General features: G+C 37.2%; 1 protein-coding gene across 3 annotated transcripts in view; it reads right to left on the bottom strand.

Moving 5' to 3' along the window:
* Window positions 1-7: 7 nt before the first annotated feature.
* AP1S2 (adaptor related protein complex 1 subunit sigma 2) overlaps window positions 8-23,945 on the bottom strand; it is a 33,449-nt gene continuing 9,511 nt past the window's right edge. The window contains exons 4-6 of one of the 3 annotated variants that reach the window (XM_076357082.1): window positions 23,000-23,137; window positions 13,790-13,884; window positions 8-2,069 (exon numbers count right to left, since the gene is read on the bottom strand). In XM_076357082.1, the coding sequence (XP_076213197.1) occupies window positions 13,840-13,884; window positions 23,000-23,137 (183 nt within the window). In that variant the 3' untranslated portion in view covers window positions 8-2,069; window positions 13,790-13,839. Of the gene's footprint in view, window positions 2,070-4,411; window positions 5,817-13,789; window positions 13,885-22,999; window positions 23,138-23,945 lie in introns of those variants that run through there. The other 2 variants (XM_076357081.1, XM_076357084.1) reach the window with 2 other exon arrangements.

Below are 23,945 nucleotides of genomic sequence, written 5' to 3'. Positions count from 1 at the left end.
AAAGCAATGGTGTAAAAATGGACATTTATTACAACTAAACCAATGTGACAGACAGAGGTCGAACAGTTTATTTGTCACAATCACAACAAAGCTTAATCCAGCCGAGCACATACAAGTGACAGTGTAAACTTTAAAAACATGTTTAATACATAGAAAATCGCTTCGGGTTTGCCTTAAGGTAATTCTACCACTTCAATCTCACGCACGGGGTCATTCTGCTACCACTTGAACCTCATCTATCCCTGCACGTTCCGCGCTGGGGAAACGCACACCACGGCTTTTGCGTGCCCTAGGTTACAAACGGTCTCCGGCAGTCGGGTGGGGTTAAATCCCAGAAAGGGCCCAAGCAGACAAGTTCTAACACCGAGTTCACAGGCTCCAGCCTGGCACTGCCACAGAAGCCTGCAGACCCACGCCTGCCCCAGCCAGCCCTTCTGCTGCCACAAGCATTTATACTGGGGTCTGGATCGGGGGACTTGCAAGGGGCCACGCCGAGCCCTTCCTGGTGGGTGAAATTTAACATAGATCGCATCAAGCCCACAGCCTAGCTCTCCAGATGGCCGTGTAAATGCTTGCGCTAGCAGTGCGCGACTGCTTCCAGCAACAACGCCAAAGCCAAGTTCTGTGAAAACGCAGCACTACTTACTCAAGTGAACAAGCCAAAACACCGACTCCTAGAGCCAAGTTATGGGGAGGGAGGAGAGGGGAACAGCCCCGCCGCCTCAGGGACCGTGCCGACGCACCGCAGAACTTGGCTACTCCAAAGTGTGGCACTACCTCCTCAAAACTCAAAAACATACATGAATTGAATCTCCTCAAGTGAAACAGGTGTAGTTTATAATTACTGAAAGTCTGCTAGAAGTGTCAAAATATTACTTGCTATCACTTCACGTGATTTGCAGTGAATCTACTATACAAATCTAATATTTAAAAGCTCTCGCTGCAAAGTAGTTGGTTCAACTGTACATCACACAGGTGTTTTGTAAAGGATGTGCCACACCTTAAAAGGTGCAAGTCAAGAAAAGCAGTTAAAATGACATTGACACTTAGTGCGGTGGTTTTTTTTTTTTAAAGGTACCTATACACCCATTAAAGCATAACTATAAACCACCAATAAATACAAATTAATTTGAAGAGTTTGAAAGAAAATAATGAGAAGTCCCTTCCGTAAAGCTCCTTCTTTCCCATCTTCAAAAGTATCCAATTTTCATTATGCACCTCTCTGTACAGCCAGGAAGCCTATCTCCTTTCTTGTGTTTATGTTCAGAGCAAGCTAATATCAGATCTAAAAAGAGTTTCCTTATTTGGATTTTTTTTTTTTTTTTTTTTTGCTACATGCATTCCCTTTTTAGTATAGTAACTCGCACAGTTTTGCTCAAGGTAGCTACACTTAAATACACCTTCATTTCTAGTGAGTCGATCAGTTTGCAGTTTTCTTGCAAAAAGCAGTATCGCCTTAACAGTTTTTACCAGTTTGATATGCAGATCCTAACAGGATTCTTTGGTATAATGACAAATTCAGGAGTAAACAGGTATTTCCAATCTTTATGCATCAACTGAAATAAGCAGAATTATCACAAGTGGTGACTAAAATGTCGATGAACAAAAGTCTTTGGTTGCATAAACACAATTTCTACACCGTAACATTTCGTATTTGGAGTTGTCCATGTAGTTTCTTTTCATTTAGATATGCTATGTCATAATGATACATTTATTTCCTGAAGTCAAGTTTGCTTATAAAAAACAGTACACTTATTGAAGTCAAATGCAATCTTCCCCTAAATGCAGTGAAGGGAGACACTGAGTCAATTTAAATCTAATTCCCTTTCATTTATGATTTTTGGACTTCAGTTCCTGGTTCCCTTTTCAAAGGAATATTTTTCTTGTAGGCCTGAATGAAGCAGCTTAGCAAAACAGTAATACTGACAAACAGCATCTTACACCATTAGCTAAACATTACAATGAAGGCAGTGAACATTTACAGTATGAAACACTGAGATGTCATCAGCTGAAGTGAAGACTTATGTCAATCCAATTTCTTCAAGTACACTACGTGGGGTCTCTGCTTCCTACGGAGGGAAAATGTGAGACAGTGGTAAATGGACCCTGTGCTTCCACTGAACAGTACCAGACATGAGTTAATACGAAAGATGCTTAATTAAAAAAGAAAAGCTAGAAGACATGAAAATATAAGAGTACTGCAGTTTGTAAACATGGTATTAGCTGCACTTCTCAAAGAGCTGTTAATTAGATTGTCACGGTTCACAGGAATAGCTGACAGATTTTATTGCCCTTAAGCGCAATAAAAATAAAGCAATTCGGATGTACCAGCAGGGAACAAATCACAACCCAGTAACAGAGATATGAACTGGGGAGGGATGGGGAGGCATCTTGCAATGGAGTCAGTGATTTTTGTGGTGAATTGTTTCATGGGTCTCAAAAATCAGTTAGGGAAGACTGAGTAAACGGGTGAATGAAATGACTGATGCAACTAAGATACAGTATCCCTTCAGCTCTTTAATAAAGAGCCTAGATTTTTTTACACCGGTCCCATGCTTAGTTCATGTGTGTAGGACCGGTGTAAAAAACCTTAGTTCAAACCAGGTCAAGGTACCTTGGTACACCTGGTGTCGATAAATCGACCCCCACAGAAGCGGAGGAATTGCCAGGATTGGAATTGTATTATTCCACACCAGGCATAAAGTTTCAGGTTAATTCTCATCTTAAAAAGCTTTGTTTGTATTCAGAGCAATTTGTTGAATACAAAATTCGAAAGGGTTATCATCAGTTTTGTATTCATTATTCCTATAGCATCTGAAAAGAAACAGTAGTTTAATTAGAAACATTAGGCTGTCCTTTTCCATAATTATTAATAATATCACAGTACATAAAAAGGGATACTGTGTCCTTATGGAAACAAACTGGTCTAGTATCCAGAGTATGAATAAACTTACTTTAGCATCCTAAAACAAGACATGTCATGAAGCAGAAAAAAAAAAAAAGCAGAAAATAGTTAAGGCAGCAAACAAATTATTTTTCAACTGCTTTCTAAATATTTATTAAAAAAGCTTGTCAGTAAAATACATAATTAAACGCCTTAAATCTTGCAAGTAACAGCAGAACATTGTCTTTATCAACCTTGACTATGTAGCACAAAATGATCAAGTTTACAATCCTCATTCAGTTCATTTGTAAGATGATTTAGTACTGAAGGAACAAGCTACGATGTTTTAAAGGCAACTTCATTTGAAATAAGTCAGTGCTTGGAACAGGCCACCTCTGAGCACTTTGAGATGGCTTCCAAAATCCAGCAGTAAATAAGAAATTGCAAGAAAAAGGCAAGTTAAAACCCGAAACAAGATACTCTGTGTATTACAGATGTAGTGGGTTTTTTCTCACCAATGCAATACTTAAATATTCTTCAAACTGCAGTGACCTTGATAAAGCCAGACAGGATGGCAGGATTAGATTTGTGTGTGTTTTAACACAAATCCCCCAAAAGGAGACACAGATTGAAGAAAAGGCTATGTAGCATTTTTAATATAACCTGTCGTATTACATTCCCAGATTACTTTGTTGCATTCATTTTAGAGGACATGTGTCTCCCCTGTCCACCCACTTAAAGCATTTTACTCAAGAAAATCCTACATTCTTAACTACAGCAACAGAACTCAGAGTATTCTAACAGAATATAACTTCTCAAGCATTTCAGGGTCTTGAAAATATTTGTAATAAACAACTTTTCACAGTTTTAAATTGATCAGACAGCACAGGACACTTACAGTTACTCAGTGGTGAAACAGGGTATTTACTAAATTACCTGAAAAGAAAATTGCTCAATAGCTATGAAGAAATACAGTGCACTGCTGCTACTATCTTCAGAGCAGTTTAGTATTGTCGTCTCCACTGCCAGTTCAAAGTTGTAGGTAATTTTCACCAGGCATATACTTAAAGATTAAATTTTTTCAAGTAAATCAAGGTCATTGGCTAACAATGAATTGAAAGCAACGTATTTCAAGGACACTGGCTACTTGTCCACAGATACCTCACCACTCAAACTCAGTAAGATTTTAATTTTTTAATACTACAGCAGTAACCTTGAGGCAGACATGCCTTCTTATGTGCATAACAACAATATAAGCTCAAAAGGAACACCTAAAGGCTAATGTGTTTTGCTAGAGGAATAATTTCATCGATTATGACTTTTAAGAAACAAATAGAATGAATTATATTACATTTTGTTCACATTATTTGTTTTAGGAAGTGTCAAACATTTTATCCAATTGTTATGGAAAATGTTCTGCAGTATTATACACTACCTGCAGCTCAGAATCACCCAAGGCAAACAATGCAAATTTGAAGTACATCAGAACACAGATGAGGAAAAAAAGTCATTCACATGAGACAAAAATGCATGCAATACTTTATTTCAAACATGCCAGGAAAGCTAATTCATTACTTAGTCATTTAGAAGCAAGCAGCTGTATACAGATAACAAGAAAAACAGCATCTCATTACAGCTCAATGCACAGCATTTTAAGCCAACAGGCATGAAATAATGCAGGCTAAAGCAGCATTAACCAGACGTTCAAACACATTGTTAATGTCTTACAGAAAAAAGGCAAACTTGGAAATGGAAAACCACTCCTATGATCTTGTTTTCTAAGATTTCAGAATGCTGCAAGTTCAATCCAAATCTTTTGTCTAATCCCCTAAATCTCCCATTTTTACATCAGTTTAACATTTGAAAGTAGTGCATTACCACATATAGTACATGGAACTAGCTGTTTGTCGTTAACCTCTGTAACTACCTCCTCGCTAATTGCATTTAAACAATTTTCAAAAACAGCACTGGTTTTAGGTTACAAATTATTCTCTTCTGCTAGGCAAACAAAAGATGTAATACATGTCCTCTCACTCTGCCCACACTTCTTAATTGAAGGGTACTTATCATATTCATCCTCGTGGCAGTTCTCTGATGCACTTAAAACTGGCAATGCCAACTGAAGGAGACATACTTCAACTATGCTGTTAATGGACTTAAAAAAAAAAGTCTTTCCAACCCTAACCATTTGTAAAGCATGAACTTGTTCTCTCCTTCGGTAGCAGCAACTGTTCAACTACTCACTAGAGTGTTTTGAACATTTAAATACAAGTGTTGTAACTTCAGATTTACGTAAGTCGTTCTCTTCGCCCTAATCAATTCTGCCTTCCTCCTCTTGTTAAGGTAAGTCACACTATTGTGCCAGTCTCAGAAAAGTATACTGGTATGTGCATCTTTAAGATGCAAGGTCTGTGTAGAATTGTGTGTAACATCATTTAATACTTGTGTGTATACACATTTCGCATACTACTACTCCTTCACTAGTTTCTCTGTAAATATGAACTTAATCTACAGGTTTTAAGTGTATGTTTAAATACCACCACAACTTATTTGAAAGATAAACACAGGTCAAGTAATGTTACAGTATAGGTGTTGCGGTATATAGATGTTTAGCTCAGAAAATTCTACAGAACTTTTAAGAATAAGACTTCAAGCTTACACACAATGAAAAGTTAAACCATATGCCAACAAGCACAAGTTTTGTTGAAATGAGACATGTGAAGAGACAACACTGTAAAACAGAGGGGGAAGAGGAAAGTACAACAGCAGAGAATGGTTGTGGTATTCTATTAGATTCAAGATGACTGGATTCACCAAGCTGATGATAATGTTCTGCCATGAGTAAGTCACAGGTCTATCTCCTCTGAAATTCTGCATGCATGATGAATGAAGCCATTTAGTACACTGGGACATTAAAGTATTCATGACGTGGCTACAAAAGAAATGTACATATTCTTATACATAACAGGAAGGCAGACAGATATGCAAGAAAACAAAAAGATTACCTCACTATTGTATCTCTGACATGAAAAGGACATTTGATACAGAAGTACAGTATTGTATTTTTGACTACTCTAGACCTCGGGGGGGGGGGGGGGGGGGGGGGGGGGGGAGAACCATCATTTTACACACACACACACCCCCCCGTACTTGCATGCTGGGTCCAACAGGACATACAGGACAACGTCACACACAATTATTCTATTATCAAAGCTCAGAGTTTCTTCTCAGCCAAAAATTGTTTGAGGCTGAGATACTGTTCCAGAGATGGACCACCCTATAGATTTGCTCCATCCTAGCCTCTTCGGTAGACATCAGCTATCGGCTACTGTCAGAGACAAGGCACTGGGCTAAGTGAACTTTTGACATCACCTACCATACCTGCTCTGATAAACACACATTGGTAACAGGCCTCTAGAACACGGTTGTGAGCAGCACCGTGCCAGGGTAGTACAGCAGTGGCATTACTTGCAACAAAAATTATCTATCAAAGAGTGCCTATTTAAAAAATGGTAGCTATCTGAGACACCTCTCACAACAGGCAAAGTTTTCTTTGCTTTTGAATTATGCCGCTGAACTTAATACTCTCTTATATTATTAGCATGAACATTAGTATACGATTTGTTCAAAGATGAGTTAGAAAGCAAGCAATACTCAATTTTCCGTATTAAAATCAGTGCCCTGAAGACAGATGAGGACATTTTTAGTGGTGTAATAGCAATTTAGGAGTATCAGCCCCACATACGCCCATTACACATCTTCCGAGAGGAAAAACAAAAGGCACAAAACAACTCTCTGCATATCAGTTACCATCTTTCATGATGTGCCAATTAAAATCTTCAATCTATTTTAGTATCCCACCCCCCAAAATTATAGAAGTCTTACAACAGAACTGAGAAAGTTCCCATGATTTCTAAACCTAACCATTTCCTCTGTGCCATCTCAGTTTATTCACACGTTCTAGCTTGTGTATTTTTAAATTCTAATCTCCAATTACAAAAAAGCACAACAAAAATATCCTAGAAGCTTTACAGGATTTATACTGCTTTTCAGTTTTAGTAATCAGAACATTATTCCATAGTAGTTAAAATTATTCTGAACAAGCCAACTACAAAATCCAGTAGTTCTGAAAATAATAGCACCTATAGCTCAGTGACAGTTGCAAGTAAGTTATATGAAGTCTGCTGTGATTTTTGGTAGAACTCAAAAGAATTTGGTATATAATAGAAAATTACAAATGTAAATTTTAACTCTTAAAACCTCTCTTACTGCTTAAGTCAAGCGTCAGCCTACATTAAAAACAAAATGCTGAGGCATATTCCTAACTGGAAAAGGAATCGCATGATGGTGGTACACAGTGCTAGCCCCAAGGAGTAGAAGCTTTGACTAAAAAGAAAATATTAACTCTATAACTGCTGGAGCCTCCACAGACAAAAAATTCCCAGAGAGGTACTTATGGAAACCTTCTGCTTTACTTAACACTGCTGGCATGATACAGATTCACGAAGACAACTGAAAAACAGGCATAGTGTAACAATCTCAAATGCCCAATTTTTACGATTTCATATTTTCAGTTTTTACCTGGAACATATATGCACACATGTGACTGTGATTCTCCTCCTCCTTGAAAAAAAACCTCAAGTCTTCCAGTGTTTCACCACCCTTGGAAACCTGGAGCCATCAAAGGTGGTGTCTTCACTGAAATGCCTGTCAAATCTCATAACAGATTTCTCCTTAATTTTACAATGGCTCTCTGGACAGAAAGAAGAATGAGAGCAGCTCATTTTCTAGCACTCTTCTGAGGTTGATTACCATTCACTGTTGTTGTGTTCAAAGATTACCCCAGGCTGCACACATTCTTTAGCACACTCTTTGGCCTGGAAGCGCTGACCATGTTCCCTTTTACACAACTGGTATCAACAAATAAGGACATGGAAGCGCTCGTGTTTATCCACTTGTTACGTTTCAGCACCTTCCAAACTTCTACTCTCCCCCACACACCCAGAGTATTCCCCACCCTGTTCATATTTTCAATGGTTTATAACTTGAGGAATTAACTGTCTTTGATGTGAAAATCCTGGTACACAAAATCAGATGATTGACTCAAATTACTGTTATGGGATTAGTGTCTCATCTTGACAGAAAGTTATTATCTACTGATAAAGCAAGATAAATTGTCAGATAACAATAGGAAGCAAATGGTTCTTTCACTCTTGGCGGCTATTTAGCTTACAAAACATGTAAACACCACCTGCAACTAGACTAGCAATAAACTGACATTGTAGAGGTGCATCTAAAAGATTAAATGGAAGACAACAGTAACTGAGATATGAAGTGATAACACAGCAATATTGTGAGATGGAAAACACTGCAGTTTCACCGAGAACTCTGTACCCCACTGAGGACGTCCAAGACCATCACGCACAGAGGGTCTGGCACTGTGGGCAGCCTGACCAACAAGAGAAAGGAAAATAAAGTTTTGACAAATTAGTTGCCATCACAGAACTATGGTATCTCACAAGCTCCAACTATGATGTGTTAAATCTTTTACTGTGTTCCCTGCCACACTGTCTCCAGAGCAGTTAGCCTGCTGGCCTGAATACCAGAAAAGACAATTTGGGGGAAAGGACAGATGCCAACTTCTACAATCAGTATCTAGACTACCTTGCCTTCCTTCTGTGGGACTCTGCAGACCTCAGACAACATCTGAGCCTGTAAAGCATGTCCTTAAGATAGCTAGCCATCTGGATCTAATGAGTTTATAAATGAGTTGATCTAGCAACTAGGGAAGAGGCAATGGTATCCTTACAGCACAATACAATGGCGAACTAACATGAAATACCCCTGAAAAATCATCACTTATTTAAAAATTTGGATGTAAATTGTTTATCTGACTTTAACACATAGGCCTTGGATCCTAGTTTTGCCAAAGCAGTAATAGCTCTACAATACAAGCTGTACATTGCAATTCCACAATGTTTTAAAGTTACTAGAATCCATCTTTTTCAAAAACTGACATCTGTGTTTACAACTCATTTTAAAAAGCTAATAATACTCTCTGAATTTGTCAGCCTGAGTCATTAGAGATTTTTAAATTAGAAAATAGTAGAGTTGATTTGAGTCAACAGAACTATTTAGCTAGCCCAACCCAAATGACATTTTTGTCAGCCAACTTTGTCATGACCCAAACTAATTAAAAATCATAATCAAACTAAAATTAGAAGGGACTTCATTTAATCCAGTCCCCCAAACAGCATACCTGTAACATTCCTGGGAGATGTTTAATCTGTTAAAGGTATCCAGTGATGGAAACTTTTCAGTGCCCTCCAGGCAATCTTGCTTAAATGCTTCATTATCATCACCACTGGAAAATGTGCCTAACATCTACTTTGAAATTATTTTCTTGCCGTAATTTAAGCTATTTTATGTCTGTAGTGGACAAGAAAACAGTCAATTTCCTCAAGCAAGAGAGAGACAAGAAATTATTTATGCCTACACCAAACAGACTCAAGTTCAGTGTTTTGCAGTGCTGCCATTTTACTGACATCACCACAAAGCAGTGACACAGACTTCATGAATACTTGGCACACCTTCTTTTTCAGGGAAAGTTCGCTTAGGTTTTTGCTTTAACTTCTTTCCCATCAAAACCAGTACAAAGCCTATGAAGGCATGCCATGTTAAACTGCAGGCAAAAATTACAACTGCTACTTTTTGATAAAAGCTTGGCTTTTTTTCCCCCAGCATCTAAACAAACCCCAAGCTAGAACAACAGACAAGATGCGGGACCATGGAGTGCACAGCAGTTTGGGAACAATTCTACAGAAGCAGGCTATGGGGAAAAGAGAGAGAAGGGATGAGGGTTTCTGTTTAGAAACATGAAGTTCTTACAGTAGGAAGAGATTAACATTTAACAAGCACTTCTTTAGCAATGCTTCAGAAGCAATTACTTTTACACTCTACTTCTGAATCTTTATTAGGAAATATTTCTAATGAAAGGTTGTTTTAGGAAATTGCTGCTGTTCACTTGCCTTTTCAGGGATTTCAAAATAGTAGAGTATCTGTTTCCCAATCTGTGGTTAGCTAACTATTCAGAAACTCCAATTACATGCTTATTGTGAAAATTCTACTTTACTTTCAAAGGAGAGCAAAATATTTTCTCAGAGAACCTAGAAACACCCACAAGGTCTTGAACATGTTCAAAGACAAATATTAACTATGATGCTGTTCAAAAACAAAGAACAATCCTACATCAATGGCAACTCCAAGATCTTATCTGCAGCTTCCTATACAGAGAGGACAAAAAAAGAAATCTTCAAGATTGGTGCAAATTAGTCAACACGATACTCAACTAGAGTCTGAAACAGCAACAGTCGTCATGCAAGTGTTGCTCAGCAAAACATCCGAGCATGTGCACGCACTTCGGCTCTACAACATCACCTCAACAGACCAGAGCAGGAGGATATGACATAAGATCAGCAGTGGCCTGCCTCCCTCTCAAAAGCAGAAGAAAAATATCAGTGGAAACTTCATGTACTGTAACTGGATAATAGTGGGTGCTTTCTGCTTCTTAGTTGCTGTTCTGATCTGCTGGATCAGAGGTGATAATCGCTCCAGGAGGCAGTGCTTTATACCTGCCAATCAGTTGCTACACAGTGAGCTATGAAGAATTGACAGTCTAATCTTTAAGGGTAAGGATGGTTCTAAGCATCCACTGGAGGCTCCACTTCCCCACCACAAAAACACAAATGCTTTAAGCGAATACTACTGCTGAATATTTTGTATTGTGAAGCTAGAGCCAAAATTATTACAAATCACTGAGTTCTCTATCAGATAATCCTATGTATCTGTATGTTCGGCAGTTTGCCAAGCTACGCACATAAGGATTCATTAATATTTTCTTCCATTTTCTTCCAGCACTGCAGCTACAGGTTTGCATTACTTACTCCCCCTCTGCTTAAGGAACCATTTCTTAAGCTGCAGGGCTGTATCTTTGAAGGGACGACCAGAATATACTGCTGTAACAAGCCATGTCACGTCCAATATCATTCAGCTTCCATGGCAATGGCATTTAAGCATTCCCCTTCCCTCCTGTTCCTGCAGCACTTTGCCACCTTATAGTTGTTTGGACAAATGTTTGCAGGGCCAAGTTGTAAACAGGGAAAAGAAAAGCTGCTGACTATATGTTTTTAGAAACGAGCAATTTAAATTGGATCAGTTCAAATGGATCTGAAATCCAGTTCTAGAATGGTCATATAAATAGTTTCTCTGGCACAAAGGAAAGAGGGAGGGAAAGGACAACTGAAAACTGCATAAGTCAATACTGCTGCTGAAGCTCCTTGCCACACTCCTATGACTCAGGCCATCAGCAGGGGTACAGCATAAGACAGGTAAATTAGAACTTACCTAACTATGGTAGCTGACTTGGGGGTTCAAAGCAGACATGAGTCAAGCCAAGATACGTGGGCAACACTGGCTTTTTAAAACACTTAGATACACTGGGAATTGTTAAAAATAAAAAATAATTTAAGTTACGCTATTAGCTTTAGCAAAAGTCCTGGCTGCCACCAAAAGCAGCTGCCTTTTTCTTCCCTTTTCAATGCTACTGCTTTCCTCTTCCTGGCACTTCCCTCATTCTCCCCTGCATATTCTCAAATTTTAGCTAACAAGCTAGGAGCCACATAATCACAGGGCAAGTGGATCAACACAAGTGCCACCACAAAGGTGGCAGCAGGAATGGATCTGGCCTTCTCAACAATAGTCACTGTCAGCATGGTTTTAGGTGATGAGGAAACTGCACCCTGACTCAAGACCATGACTTTACCACCTGTAAACTGCTCTTGATAGAACGCTTAAGTTCTATTCAGTAGAACTTGAGTGTACAATAAAAAGATTTCACCCTGTCTAATTGCATCCACTTAGGTTTTTCAACATTATACAAGGCTTACCTTAAATGTAACCAAATTCTGTACGGAATAGGCTACTTCTGAACATGTGGCTTATTACCCTTGCCATACAGCACATGTAGAACTCAACACCCTAGTTTACAAGCAAATCTCCCTGAAACAGCCCTCAAAAACCGAAATTCTACTCATTCAGGGCTTGTCTATGTTTGATAGAGTAACACAGATTAAGTACTTTGAAGCTGTATAACTATTCGTTAAATACCAGGTTAATCCAAGCACAGAAGCTATGTAAGTCAAACTCCTCCCCTTGCCCAAAGACAACCTTCTTTACCTCAGGAGATCTTTCTTTACCACAGATGATCTTCATTCCTATATACAAGCTGCAGTTCCTTCCTGCAGGCAAACCATCCCCATCTCTTATTACATGCAACCACCTATCTGTCCCTCTCCACTCACCCCAGCAGATGCCATCCCCGTTTCCCCATATTCTGTGGAGTCATGACAAATGTGTAAATTAAGCTCTGTACATAATGACTATTCCTTCACTCCTTCCAGGGAACAGTACAGGCCAGAAAGAAGCATCCCCTGGGCAGCTGATAATGCCACTGTGTTTAAATTAATGGGGACAAAGCACATTTTTTTCAACTAAAACTCAGCCCCATACATAGAATTCATCAGGGACATACTGTAGACAAGTAAACTGAAGTCACACAGAATTTTCTGAGCCTGAGCTTGCATGTTCCAGAACTGGTCTTTGTAGCCATCTAAGACAAGAAAAAATATTACGACTCCTAAGAAAAAACTCTATGCTTAGCATAGGTCCCAAACAATATAAATACTTTTTGAAGTTTTAATCACAAGGAAACTTACAGTCGCAGTATTAATACTAACCTCACCATGAGAATCACACTCTTTGTACATGAACTTGTTATCATGAAGAGGAGAGAAAAAGCAATAAACATGGGGAAAAAACTGTGGAAAAAACCAAGCTTGAGCATTTAGGTTTTCTTATCGTTGTTTTAGAATATGTCCAAACTCATGTAAGAGATTCTATTTTGAACAAATGACTTGTTGGCTGCCCTAATTCTACAGGTCTAATACACAAGCAGGTTATTAGCTACTCTCCACTCCCCAACACAGATCAACAGCTGTATCATATATTAGGTAACTTTTAAATGGTAAAAATACCCATACACCAACAGTGAATTTGGTTTTGAACATGTTACAAAATATTTTTGCCTGTTATAATGATTTTCTTTTGTCTGGAAACTAAATCCTGATATTTATAAAGCTGCATATGAAATTAGATCTATTACTGCAGTTCCACATTACAAAAGCCAATTTGTTTACTGAACTACTTGTTTATCATGACATCAAATAAGCAGCTGACTAATTAAGTTTTCTCCAGCAATTCATTTTCATGTGTGTTTTAAACTTGCTTTATGTAAAATAAAATCTTACCTTTATTAGTAGGACTGCCACAATGTATTCCACTTACGCTTTGGACAAAAATATGTTGCAATGCACTATATATGCAAATAAGCTTTGTTCTGTCATGCAGCATCCGGCACCTGATAGACAGTCAATTGCAGCAGCACCCAGCCTTTTTAGGGCCCATTTTCTTTGCACAGCAGATGTAAACAGCTCATTTTCCAGTAAATACACGTTTACATGGGTTGATTGTAAGTAAACAAAGCCAAACATCTGTTTAGTTATTAGTTTTGGTATCCATTTCTCTAACTTGCATTATCCCACTTAATTATCAACACCAAAGAAAGCTAGTAGAAGTCAGACACTTCAAGTTGATGCGGTTAGTACAAAAAAGAAAAATAAAAGGGAACACTCAAAGCACTCTTCAAAGACCATCATGCAAGTGTTGCAGAAAGTTAAGCCCATCACCCATTTTCTGTTTACCCTTTGCAAGGACTTAATTACACGTGCAGCAGTCTTTGCATAGCACCCATTTAATCCATGCCACCAAAATGGTAAACTTGGTAGTTACCAATCATTTAGATGGGGGTCAAAAGGGCTAATGCCTTAGATTGCTCTTAATCATAAGATATCCTCAGACAAACCTCCCCAGTCTTCATTCTGGCTCTACAAACACAAAATCAAGCAGCAGTGAAAATGTAATACCAACTACTTATTTTAAAAAAAAACCCAAAACAAAAAACCCAACACCCACCCAATTATTTTACAGCTTATTTCCATTCAAAACAAAAGTTAGAAAATATTCTAAACTACATACAAAAGTAAATTCAGTTATTTCACTCAAATATGTTTCAGCTATTGTTATTCTTTAAGTTAATACAATTTTATTAGGTCCTACTAAAAGTCCACTGTTAAGAAAGCAAACAACAGAAATGCATCAGTAAAAAACATCTGTTCAAAGACTCCAAGTAGATGCATTAAAAAACCTCTTAAGTTTACTTTTCATTTCTTAACAAGATAAAGGATATTAGTACCTTAAAAGATAAGTTCTAGAGAGTTGTTTAGAAAGATTCACCTGTGCTTGAAGGAATATTAATTCAAGGATTTTTTTTTTAAAAGAGAACTTAAGATCAGTTGTTCATTATTATAACAGATTGAGAGCGTAATACAATAGGATGCTACCAAATTTACATATATTTAATTCAGTGACTAAGTTTCACACAGTATTATCACTAACATTGATATCAAAGTAAGATTTGTTCCATGAAGGGAAATAAGAGTTTCATTCAACTTATCTGCCTACCATCCCCGAAGTAATTTAAACAATTTAATTCAAGAGCTATGTAATTGTATTTACTATTAAGTCATCATTGTTACTTGCTGAGCTGTATGTGATAAGCCAGTCATTTTCATGCAGTAATGTCTGGTGCAAGAAGTTGAACATTTTCACTTTAATTCCTCTGTTAATGAAACACACTTAGATTTCTCAAAGAATTGTTAACAATAGGTCTTCTCAGACTTTTTTGTTGCCTTTTTAAAATAAAAGTTTCAGCATAAGGTTTAGAATATATACACTTTTAATGCATCTTGATATCCATCACCAGAACTACTACTGTTGCTAGACAGCTTGGCAACAAAAAACATAGCTTCTCCCTTAAAAATAGTAAATAAAAGCCCCAAAACACATACCAGCAACATGCCTGACATCTGTACAACACACAGATAAGACCACAAAGAAATGAGAATCTAAGAACTGAGCACAATGGGATGCCTCCTGGGGGCATTCATATTCTTTTCACCTACTATTCTGTGGCACTCTAAAACCACCTTCACAGGTAGCGAGAATTTTAGGAAAGGGTAGTAGCACTGCAACATGACATATCATCTCAGACAATTCTCAGACAGAGTAAAAATGGAATTTTCTCCTCACTATCTCAAGGTTCAAACATTAACATTGCTCTTTTCAGCATTGTGCCAGATTCAGGGAACGTGTTCTATTAAAATGCAGATTAATGCGCTCATTCAGAAAGAGCATCTAATTTTGAAGATAAGATACTCCTTACTGTCAAGCAGTCTTCTGCAATTCTTCATTGAATTTATTATGTTTATTGACCAAAAGCACACAACTAAGCTCCTGAAAACAGCTATGGCATATGCAGCAGTGCTAAAATTTTCATCGTATCACCCTGATGCAGTGCTTCTACAGACAGCAACAGAAGACTATCGCTGGAGAAAAATCCGTCAGTTCAGTGTACAGATAAGAAATACACCCTTAATAGAATTATAACCTATGAGGAGCTTGGTGTACCATTAATACAGCCCCAACAGTTCTACAAGAATTGCTTGTATCAATGAATGATCAACTTCATAGGTAGTTTTGTGAAGTGGATGTTGTTGATCACTATTGGAATTCACAGAGAGGGTACTGAATAGTTATCAGACAGCAAGGATTTCACTTATACTAATTTGTCTTACTTATAATTGAAACTTCCTAATGTTTCAATTTACACAGCTGACTGAATGCATACTTAATACTTATATGGAAGACTCCTTCCTCACAACTTGTTCAGTCTTAAGAACTTCCAATCAGCATTTTGATTTCTTTAATAAGATCACTCACATCTCACATGCATACACACTAAACAAAAAAGTCAGGAAAAAAGGAGAATATTATGGAGACAGATTTACTAAAACGGTATTTTAAAGGTCTGAACAAAAGCTGCTCAGGTGAAAAGCCGACTGCTTTCTATCATTTACAATTCATAAAACCAAGGATAGATTAAGATTTGACAACACGTTTCTGGAAAGACAACTGGATTTCTAAAGCATTTAGAAATCACAGCCTGCAAATCTATGATAAGTCCTAAGCATCATGACACATCCAGAAAAGCAAGAAACTTCACAAAGAATGTCGAGATACCGAACTGCATTTTTTCCAAAAAGAATCAAGAGACTCACATACAGATCAGTAAAATATTTAAGTTACCAGAAAAAAAAGCAGCCTGAGAATGGGAAGGGGGTGAAGTATGATACAATAACTTCCTGGATACTCAATGCTGCTTTTTCAAGACAACATTTAAATCTGAAAAGGTTAACTTCCCCTCCCCCCCCATTCCTACTTGGGAGAAAAAGAGAGATGCAGGTTCTACTATTGATTTTCTGGACCAATTCCTATTGCTTTCAACAGAAGAATATGATTTGGTAGGCATTTGCAGAAAAGCCTACTCCACAGTACGAGGAGAGTCCACAAACATCTATTAAAAATATGGAAACACCTTTGATATCAAGGTTTACAGACCTGTCTGCTACTATTACATTTGCAACTAGTCGTCTTTAGAGGTTTGTTCCAAAGAGAAGCAATGGTCCTATGATTCCTGATCACGTGTATTCTTACAGTTCATTCCATCTAAAGTCCAGCTGAATTTATACTAGGTATTTATGAAGCTATGAGATTACTTCTTAAAAAACTGTTGGCAGGTTTTATCAGTGATTTTATAAACTCAATAGTCTATAGTACTGTCAATGACAAGCAAGATAGCCATAAACATATGTATATATGAAGTCAGAAATACAGTTCTATGAAGATTTTAAGTCATTTTTTACTTGAACAGAGTGGTACGAAAAGTGAAGTAATTAACACAAGACATACACAAAGAACAGACGATAGCATGACAAGGCTTGGAACTTTAACTGACACATTTGGAAATACCACGCTTGCAGTTCCACACAATCAAACACTTCGTAACTTTAGCATCTCCTTTCCCTCCATCCTGCGAACGCTGAATTTAAGAAGCAGTGTAGCTTATAACCACAAGAATAACCCATATCATAACTGAACAACAAATAAACTAATTTTCCTAAGACAAGGTGCAAACAAATTCTTCCAAAGTGAAGCATATTATATATACAATGTTACAGAGCACGACTGTAGTCAAGCATGTATACAAGGCCTACTTCATTCAAAAAATAACCACCTGTTCAATTGATGTGGGAAAATGAACACAAAATCAACTGACCACTTCACTTAGGCCCAGTATGCTTTACCTTGTTTTTGCGTAATGTTTTGTGACAAACTATGCCACTCTTTAAGAACAAGCAATTCAATTTCTTATTCCTAAGACTGGGGGGAAAAAACCTACCTCTCACACTCGAAGTATCTTACAAAAAGCTATTTCCACACGCTTGCATTTCCTCACGTACTACTTAAAAAGCACCTACATTTTGAACAGCACAATTAAGAAAACATGCAATACCTCAAAAAGAAAGTAATTATGTCAAATGCACATTCCCGAATTGGACTTATTTATTCTGCTTATGTATAGAATTTACCTATCACATAAAACCAGAAATAGTTTAATTCCAGGTTCTTAAATACTGTCTAGAACCAATGCCATAAACAAGCTCACTTTATTTTTGATCAATGTATCAGAGTCAATACCTTCAATATAAATGGACAAGGCATACACTTCATACTTAAACCAAAAGATCAAACAATCTAACTGCATTATAACCTCTTTCCTGCTACATATCCAACATCCTTCAGGGACTGAGGTCTGAAATGCATTTTACAAAAGTGTCAGCTACCAAAACACTACCACAACTTACTGTATCTTCTATGAGTTGGGAGGGATTCCAAATCCACAAAGATCATAGCTATTTCCTAATCCTTAAATAATGAACTAACAACATATCCCTTTTTCATTCATGGTAACTCTCATAGCTCCCCATACCTATCTTCTAAAATGTAATTACAGATCATTATCTGTGCCTAAAATCAAGAACACACATGTCTTAAGAACTGTAGTCTTAAACTGACCAACCAAGCTGACTACCTGAAACCGAGCCAGAAGTTATACATGAAGAACAGATGGCAATCAAGGCAGTCAGATCTCCATCATAATAAAGATTCCTGTTTCACATTGAGAGGAATACAGGTATAGCCGAGGCAAATGTCACTGCTGACTTAGGAAGGCAGTCTATTTCAGTAGTCTATATTTAAGAGCTAACATTAAGTGAAGACTGAATTAATTGCATTAATCATGGTAAGTTTCTCAAGAGGCTAGTAAGAAACAGGTGCTTACAAAGGCTGTTTCCTAAACCAGACAAAACCCCTTATACTCCCACCCACTCCACGCTTAAGTATCAGGGATTTGCTTTTGTCACTGCTAATGCTAACATTCCTTTATTTTGTCGTATCTCGAGGACAACCTAATACCATCTCTCCACTATTACGCATACCTTCAAACCTACAGTTTCCAATTAGCACATTTCATCTGCAAGAAGAAAATTTTCATGGCAGATGCAGGAAATTCACCAAATTTTCACTTCCAAAGATGCTCATTCTAAAACTAAAAGCTTGAATCTATATAGCAACCTTAAGCATCTAGCGCAAGTCAGCTGAAATTAACAATTTAAGCGCCCTTCTGGATATAGGATAAGGTGAGGGCTTGAAATAGTGTCCTGGTTTTGGCTGGGATAGAGTTAATTTTCCTCCCAGTAGCTGGTGTAGTGCTGTGTCTTGGATTTAGGATGAGAACAATGTTGATAACACACCAATGTTTTAGTTGTTGCTGAGCAGTGCTTACACTAGTCAAGGACTTTTCAGCTTCTCATGCCCTGCCAGCGAGAAGCTGGGAGGGGGCACAGCCAGGACAGCTGACCCAAACTGGCCAAAGGAATATTCCATACCATGTGACGTCATGCTCAGTACGTAAACTGGGGGGAGTTGGCTGGGGGGGCTGACTGCTGCTCGGGAAGTGGCTGGGCATCGGTCGGCAGGTGGTGAGCAATTGCATTGTGCATCACTTATTTTGTATGTTCTTTTATCGTTGTTAGTATTATTATCATCATTTTCCCTTCCTTTTCTGTCCTATTAAACTGTCTTTGTCTCAACCCACGAATTTTACTTTTTTTTTTTCCAAGTCCCTCCCCCATCCCACTGCGGGGGTGGGGGGGGGAAGTGAGCAAATGGCTGTGTGGTGTTTAGCTGCCTGCCAAGTTAAACCACAACAAACAGCAAAGGAAATAAGGTTAATTGGTAGCATATCTACTGTTCTTCATGTGGGAGGACTAGTAAATACTACCTGAGGCCAAACTGCAAGAGCCTAAGAAAAAAACATTCACATAGCTCTTAGGTTTTTGATCATTACTAAAATAGTGATGGAAACAAACAAGTGTGATTTGTTGATAGATCCTCTGGCCTTTTTATTGAGATACCTCTTAAAAAATATATATTTTTAAATATTTTAGATGTTCTACAATCAACTACTAAAGGAATACACACATCCCCTACAAAAGAATAGTGGTGGACAAAATGGGGATAATTTCCAAAATACTTTTATAAAAATTACATAGGATGAATAACAAAAAGAATTTTCACTCGAAGCCAATGTTTAGGAACTTACTTCTACTTCAAATGAAGATGAGGGAGTCTGTATAGATTTGCTTTTAAATATATACATAACTGCCTGTTTTAGATATTAGAATTATTAACTCCTTGATTGTAGTGTTTTAGCACAGTAAATGACTATGAACTTCCAAGCACCATACTGAATTACTTGGACCATCAAATAAAAACACAGCAATTAGACTTTTAAGTGATAAAAAAAATCAGATCCTCTCTTTTGCATAGAACATATTTTGTTGCTAGTTTCATGCATTAAAAAATTTAAGTATCATGAAATCATGCACAGGATTATCTTTCAGTTGTTCCACACACCACATGTATATAACTCATGCAACAACATACTGCATCTGCCAATTCTCTTCTCTCAGTATAATGGAGTTGTACATACAAACAAAAAAACACCTTTTCAGAAATGCATGCCTTTATAATCACTAGTTAAGTATTTAAAATTTCTATAGCAAACAAGACACAAAATTATCAAACAAGACATGTGACAGCATTCTTTTGATCAAAAGTATTTCTAGCAATCAATTTACAAGGAAGCATGGAAGCACTGGAATAATTAGTTTTTACTACCATTCATATGGATAACACAGCCAGTATTGACGACTGACTATTGGTAAGTTATCAGGTGGTAATAAATGGGGGGGGTTAGGGAATGAATATTTGAACCGAGCACATTATTGAAGAGCTAACAAGAAAGGAATGGTGGAAAAGGCTTAAAAAGTTAGTATGTTTCTGTCACACAAACTCTAGCAGTTAGTAAGTGGACTGCACAGCACCAAGAACTTAATAACAAACTGAAGTAGGTGCTCAGAAACGTAAGTACATCCTGGAAAACTGCCACAGAAATACAAGTAGGCAAGGCTATTAAGAACTAATTCACTATTCAGCAATTTATGCCTCTGCATATTTTCTTTTAACATCACACAAATAGCTACTTAATGTGTTTGTAATGATTTTCCTTTGTGTAAGTATTCTGTACAGCTTTTAATCTTTAAGGTGCTTCATACATTAATGTATGTAGTGTTACTAATTAATAATGTTGTGTGTTCAACACTGATTACTAATTTTTAAATTAGGCAATATGAGTACTCAGGGCCAAATAAAAGTCCTTTTGTTGCACATAATTAGAATCTGACATGGTCAAAAACAAACACGTAACAACCCTGCTAGAAATGGTTTGCATTTGGAATCAAACCACATTTCATTCTGGTAGCTTTGAAGTATTCTGGGAAGCAGAAATTAACTGAAAGTACCAAAAAGTCTCCAGTTGTGACACACTATTATTTTAACAACCCTCTTCATCAAACTCAGCATGCACATAGCAGCAGTTGATACAAAAAACAAACCTCTGCAGAAAGAGTCCAACTTTATTGGAAGCTCAATTTAAATATGAACTCAGACTTCTATGGATTTTATAAACTAAAAATCAGATATATGGAGTAGTTTTATACTTGATCAACAGTCAATATAATATAACTAAGAATGAAAAACATAAAAATCAAACATAAGACTACAGTGGTGCTGTGATAAACTGTTACATTCCAATTTAATCAGAAAAGATTTAGTAAACCTTGACATAACAGAAAATCTCAAAGAGATGGGGAAAGGAAGGCTAATCAGAGTAAAGCTATCAGGGCAAGGGAAAAGTCTCCCATTGAAAAAGTGATACTTCCTTTTGCATAAAATTTTTAACTTGAAATTATACTAAGTGTAAAAGAGAATGTTAGTTGTTTGGATAGAAAATCAGTAATTAATTCCTAGAGGTAGAATGCATTTTTGCTTTAGAAGAGACCTAAGAAAATGGTGAAAACAAAATTCAAAAACAGTGAGAATGAGAAAAGATACAGTAATTCCATTTTATGTATAATTAACTGTGCATTTGCAGGAGACAGACTGGAATAGATAACTAATCTGTTATACCTGTTTTCATATAAAGAGGAGCAAAAGATTTTAAGAGAATAAACCAATTATTTTCCCTCCCCCTTTGTAAACTGCAATAGGACTTCTGGTTAAGATAACTCCTTCTAAGAGTAAAGAAAGGCTCAACAAAAACTGCATCAGAACACAAGCAGTAAATAAGTGCATGCATTTCCTTCCCAGAAAAACAGGGCAGCAAATCTGTGTGTAATGGCTGACTTTGTTCATGACACTATCTGGTGACAGACAAGAACTGTAACGTGCTGTGGATTTGCCTGTACTCTGAAAGGATTACAAACACAACTACAAGGGTAAAGAACATTATGTGTTTCCCCATCCTATTAATACCATGTTCAAAGGGTAAAGAACATTATGTGTTTCCCCATCCTATTAATACCATGTTCAACAAAAAAGAGTACCAAGTGGAACACAGAATGCTTATATGAGAATTAAGCAATTAACTCACAGGACGAAATAACAAATTGAAGGTTCACATAAAGGGAAAAAATAGAGGAGCTTACATTTATATAGAATCTTACCAGTGAACCTCAGTACATTTTAAAAAATTAAGGTTCATCATCCCTGTTAAACAGCATGTTCCACTAACTTGCACACAAGACTGATGATTCCCCCCGCACTCCAGAATTTTGTGACTGTCCATTTAGACATTCAAAGACCTTAACACTGATCTCAAGACTACAGCAATTCGGTAAAACAACCACACAAACAAAAACCCCAAAACAAACCAGCATAGGATGGAGAAACATGGGGAAATGATATGAACTTTTTCTATACCATTGAAGCCCTTCCCATCAAACGTTTTCCGAAGAAACATGGTAGAGGTGCAACCTGTCTGTCTTTCTTCAAAGTTAGTAATGAATAACAAAAGCATTCAAAGTGAAAAACCAAATATTCTTATAGTTCATTCTGTATGTTTCTATGGCACTGCTATTACCGCTTTGTTAACTTAAAAATCAGAAATGTTCCAGAGTAAGCAACCTATAGCAGAAAGGCAGGTCTTTAGAATAAGAACTATACCTGAATGAGTCTCAAAGAAGAGAGTCTAGCTTCTGGATTTCAGCAATGAAACAGTAAAGAAGTGAACATGCATCAGGTATGACAAAAAACTAATGGTTGATTAATAAAAAGAAGTTAGACACATGAACAAAACTAAGTTAAAGTAGCATGAACTATTATTATCTAGGTATACACATAAAACAGCCACTTGAATTTCTAGCAAAACACAAAATCACAGTAGGTTACAATATACACAAGCCAAACAAAATGAGGAGAGCAGATAACATCATCATATTGCACAATTAGGACAACTATCTAGAAACTACATGCTAAGCATGCTAAAAAGCACCTTCTACAAGCTTAGAGAAACAGGAGCTTTTTCGAGTCACAGCCTACCATGCTGATACTTTGCCCAGAGAAGTTGAATTTGCTTACCTCCTGTAAAAGATCTGCCTGTTCAATGGCTTTGAGAACATTTTTCTTGGAAGTCTCCTGAACTTCCCCTCCTAAAAGGAACTCATCCAGAATGAAATAGGCTTTTTCAAAATTGAAGATGATATCAAGTTCACATACCTAAAAAGAACATCGAGCATTATTGCAAAGTGGAAGGATACTATCTATTGAGGTATATCCTCTCACAAAACTTAACCTGTTCACAGCTTCACCAAACTTCATCAAATCAAGATGTTATCATCAGGCTATAACCTTTTAAGAAATGGGGCAAGAAAAAAAAAAACAATCAGTCCTTTGAGAAAAAAAAATTTAAAAAATCTTTTTTTGCTTGAGTTAAAAACAGTTATAGCAACCTCTTTGAAAAAAGTTTTCATCGTTAAAAAGGTTTCAATTCACAACCGTCAGTATGACGTGGCTCTTCATGAGGCAAGAGAATATCCCTATAAAAGTTCTCTTTGTGCCTGCAGTATCCAAAGGCAGATCATGCAATCTTACAGAAAAATGTGAAAACACATTAATCTCAAATTTCTTATTCATCCTGTGCATTTCATAGTCAGAAGGGCTAGGAAGGCAGAAGGATGAGCAGCAGTTTTTCTAAGAGTGCTAATGTACACTACTACAGTTGTTTGTGCTTGCTACCTGGGTAAGCAGGTGTCTGTCTTTCCTTACCGCTCCTGCTAGTTCACAACCAACTTACATCTCCTTTGGAAGCAGATGTAAGAAGCGTTCACACACTAGAGCAGTGCCAGGGAGAAGGAAAGCTGGGCACCTAGACAGAAAGCTAAGGATAAGATTTTATCTGACCTCAAGTGAGACCACTACAAAATGAAATAAATACAGGCAATTAACACCAGATTAGTAACAGTTCTTCTCGCAAATTAATAATTTAATTTTGTATTTTAACAGTTATATAGGCAACCATCAGTTT

The sequence above is a fragment of the Aptenodytes patagonicus genome, chromosome 1 (genome assembly GCF_965638725.1).
Source record: "Aptenodytes patagonicus chromosome 1, bAptPat1.pri.cur, whole genome shotgun sequence".
Lineage (NCBI taxonomy): Eukaryota > Metazoa > Chordata > Aves > Sphenisciformes > Spheniscidae > Aptenodytes > Aptenodytes patagonicus.
Note: the sequence above shows the minus strand (reverse complement) of the source record. Positions and strands in the feature narration are given on the sequence as shown.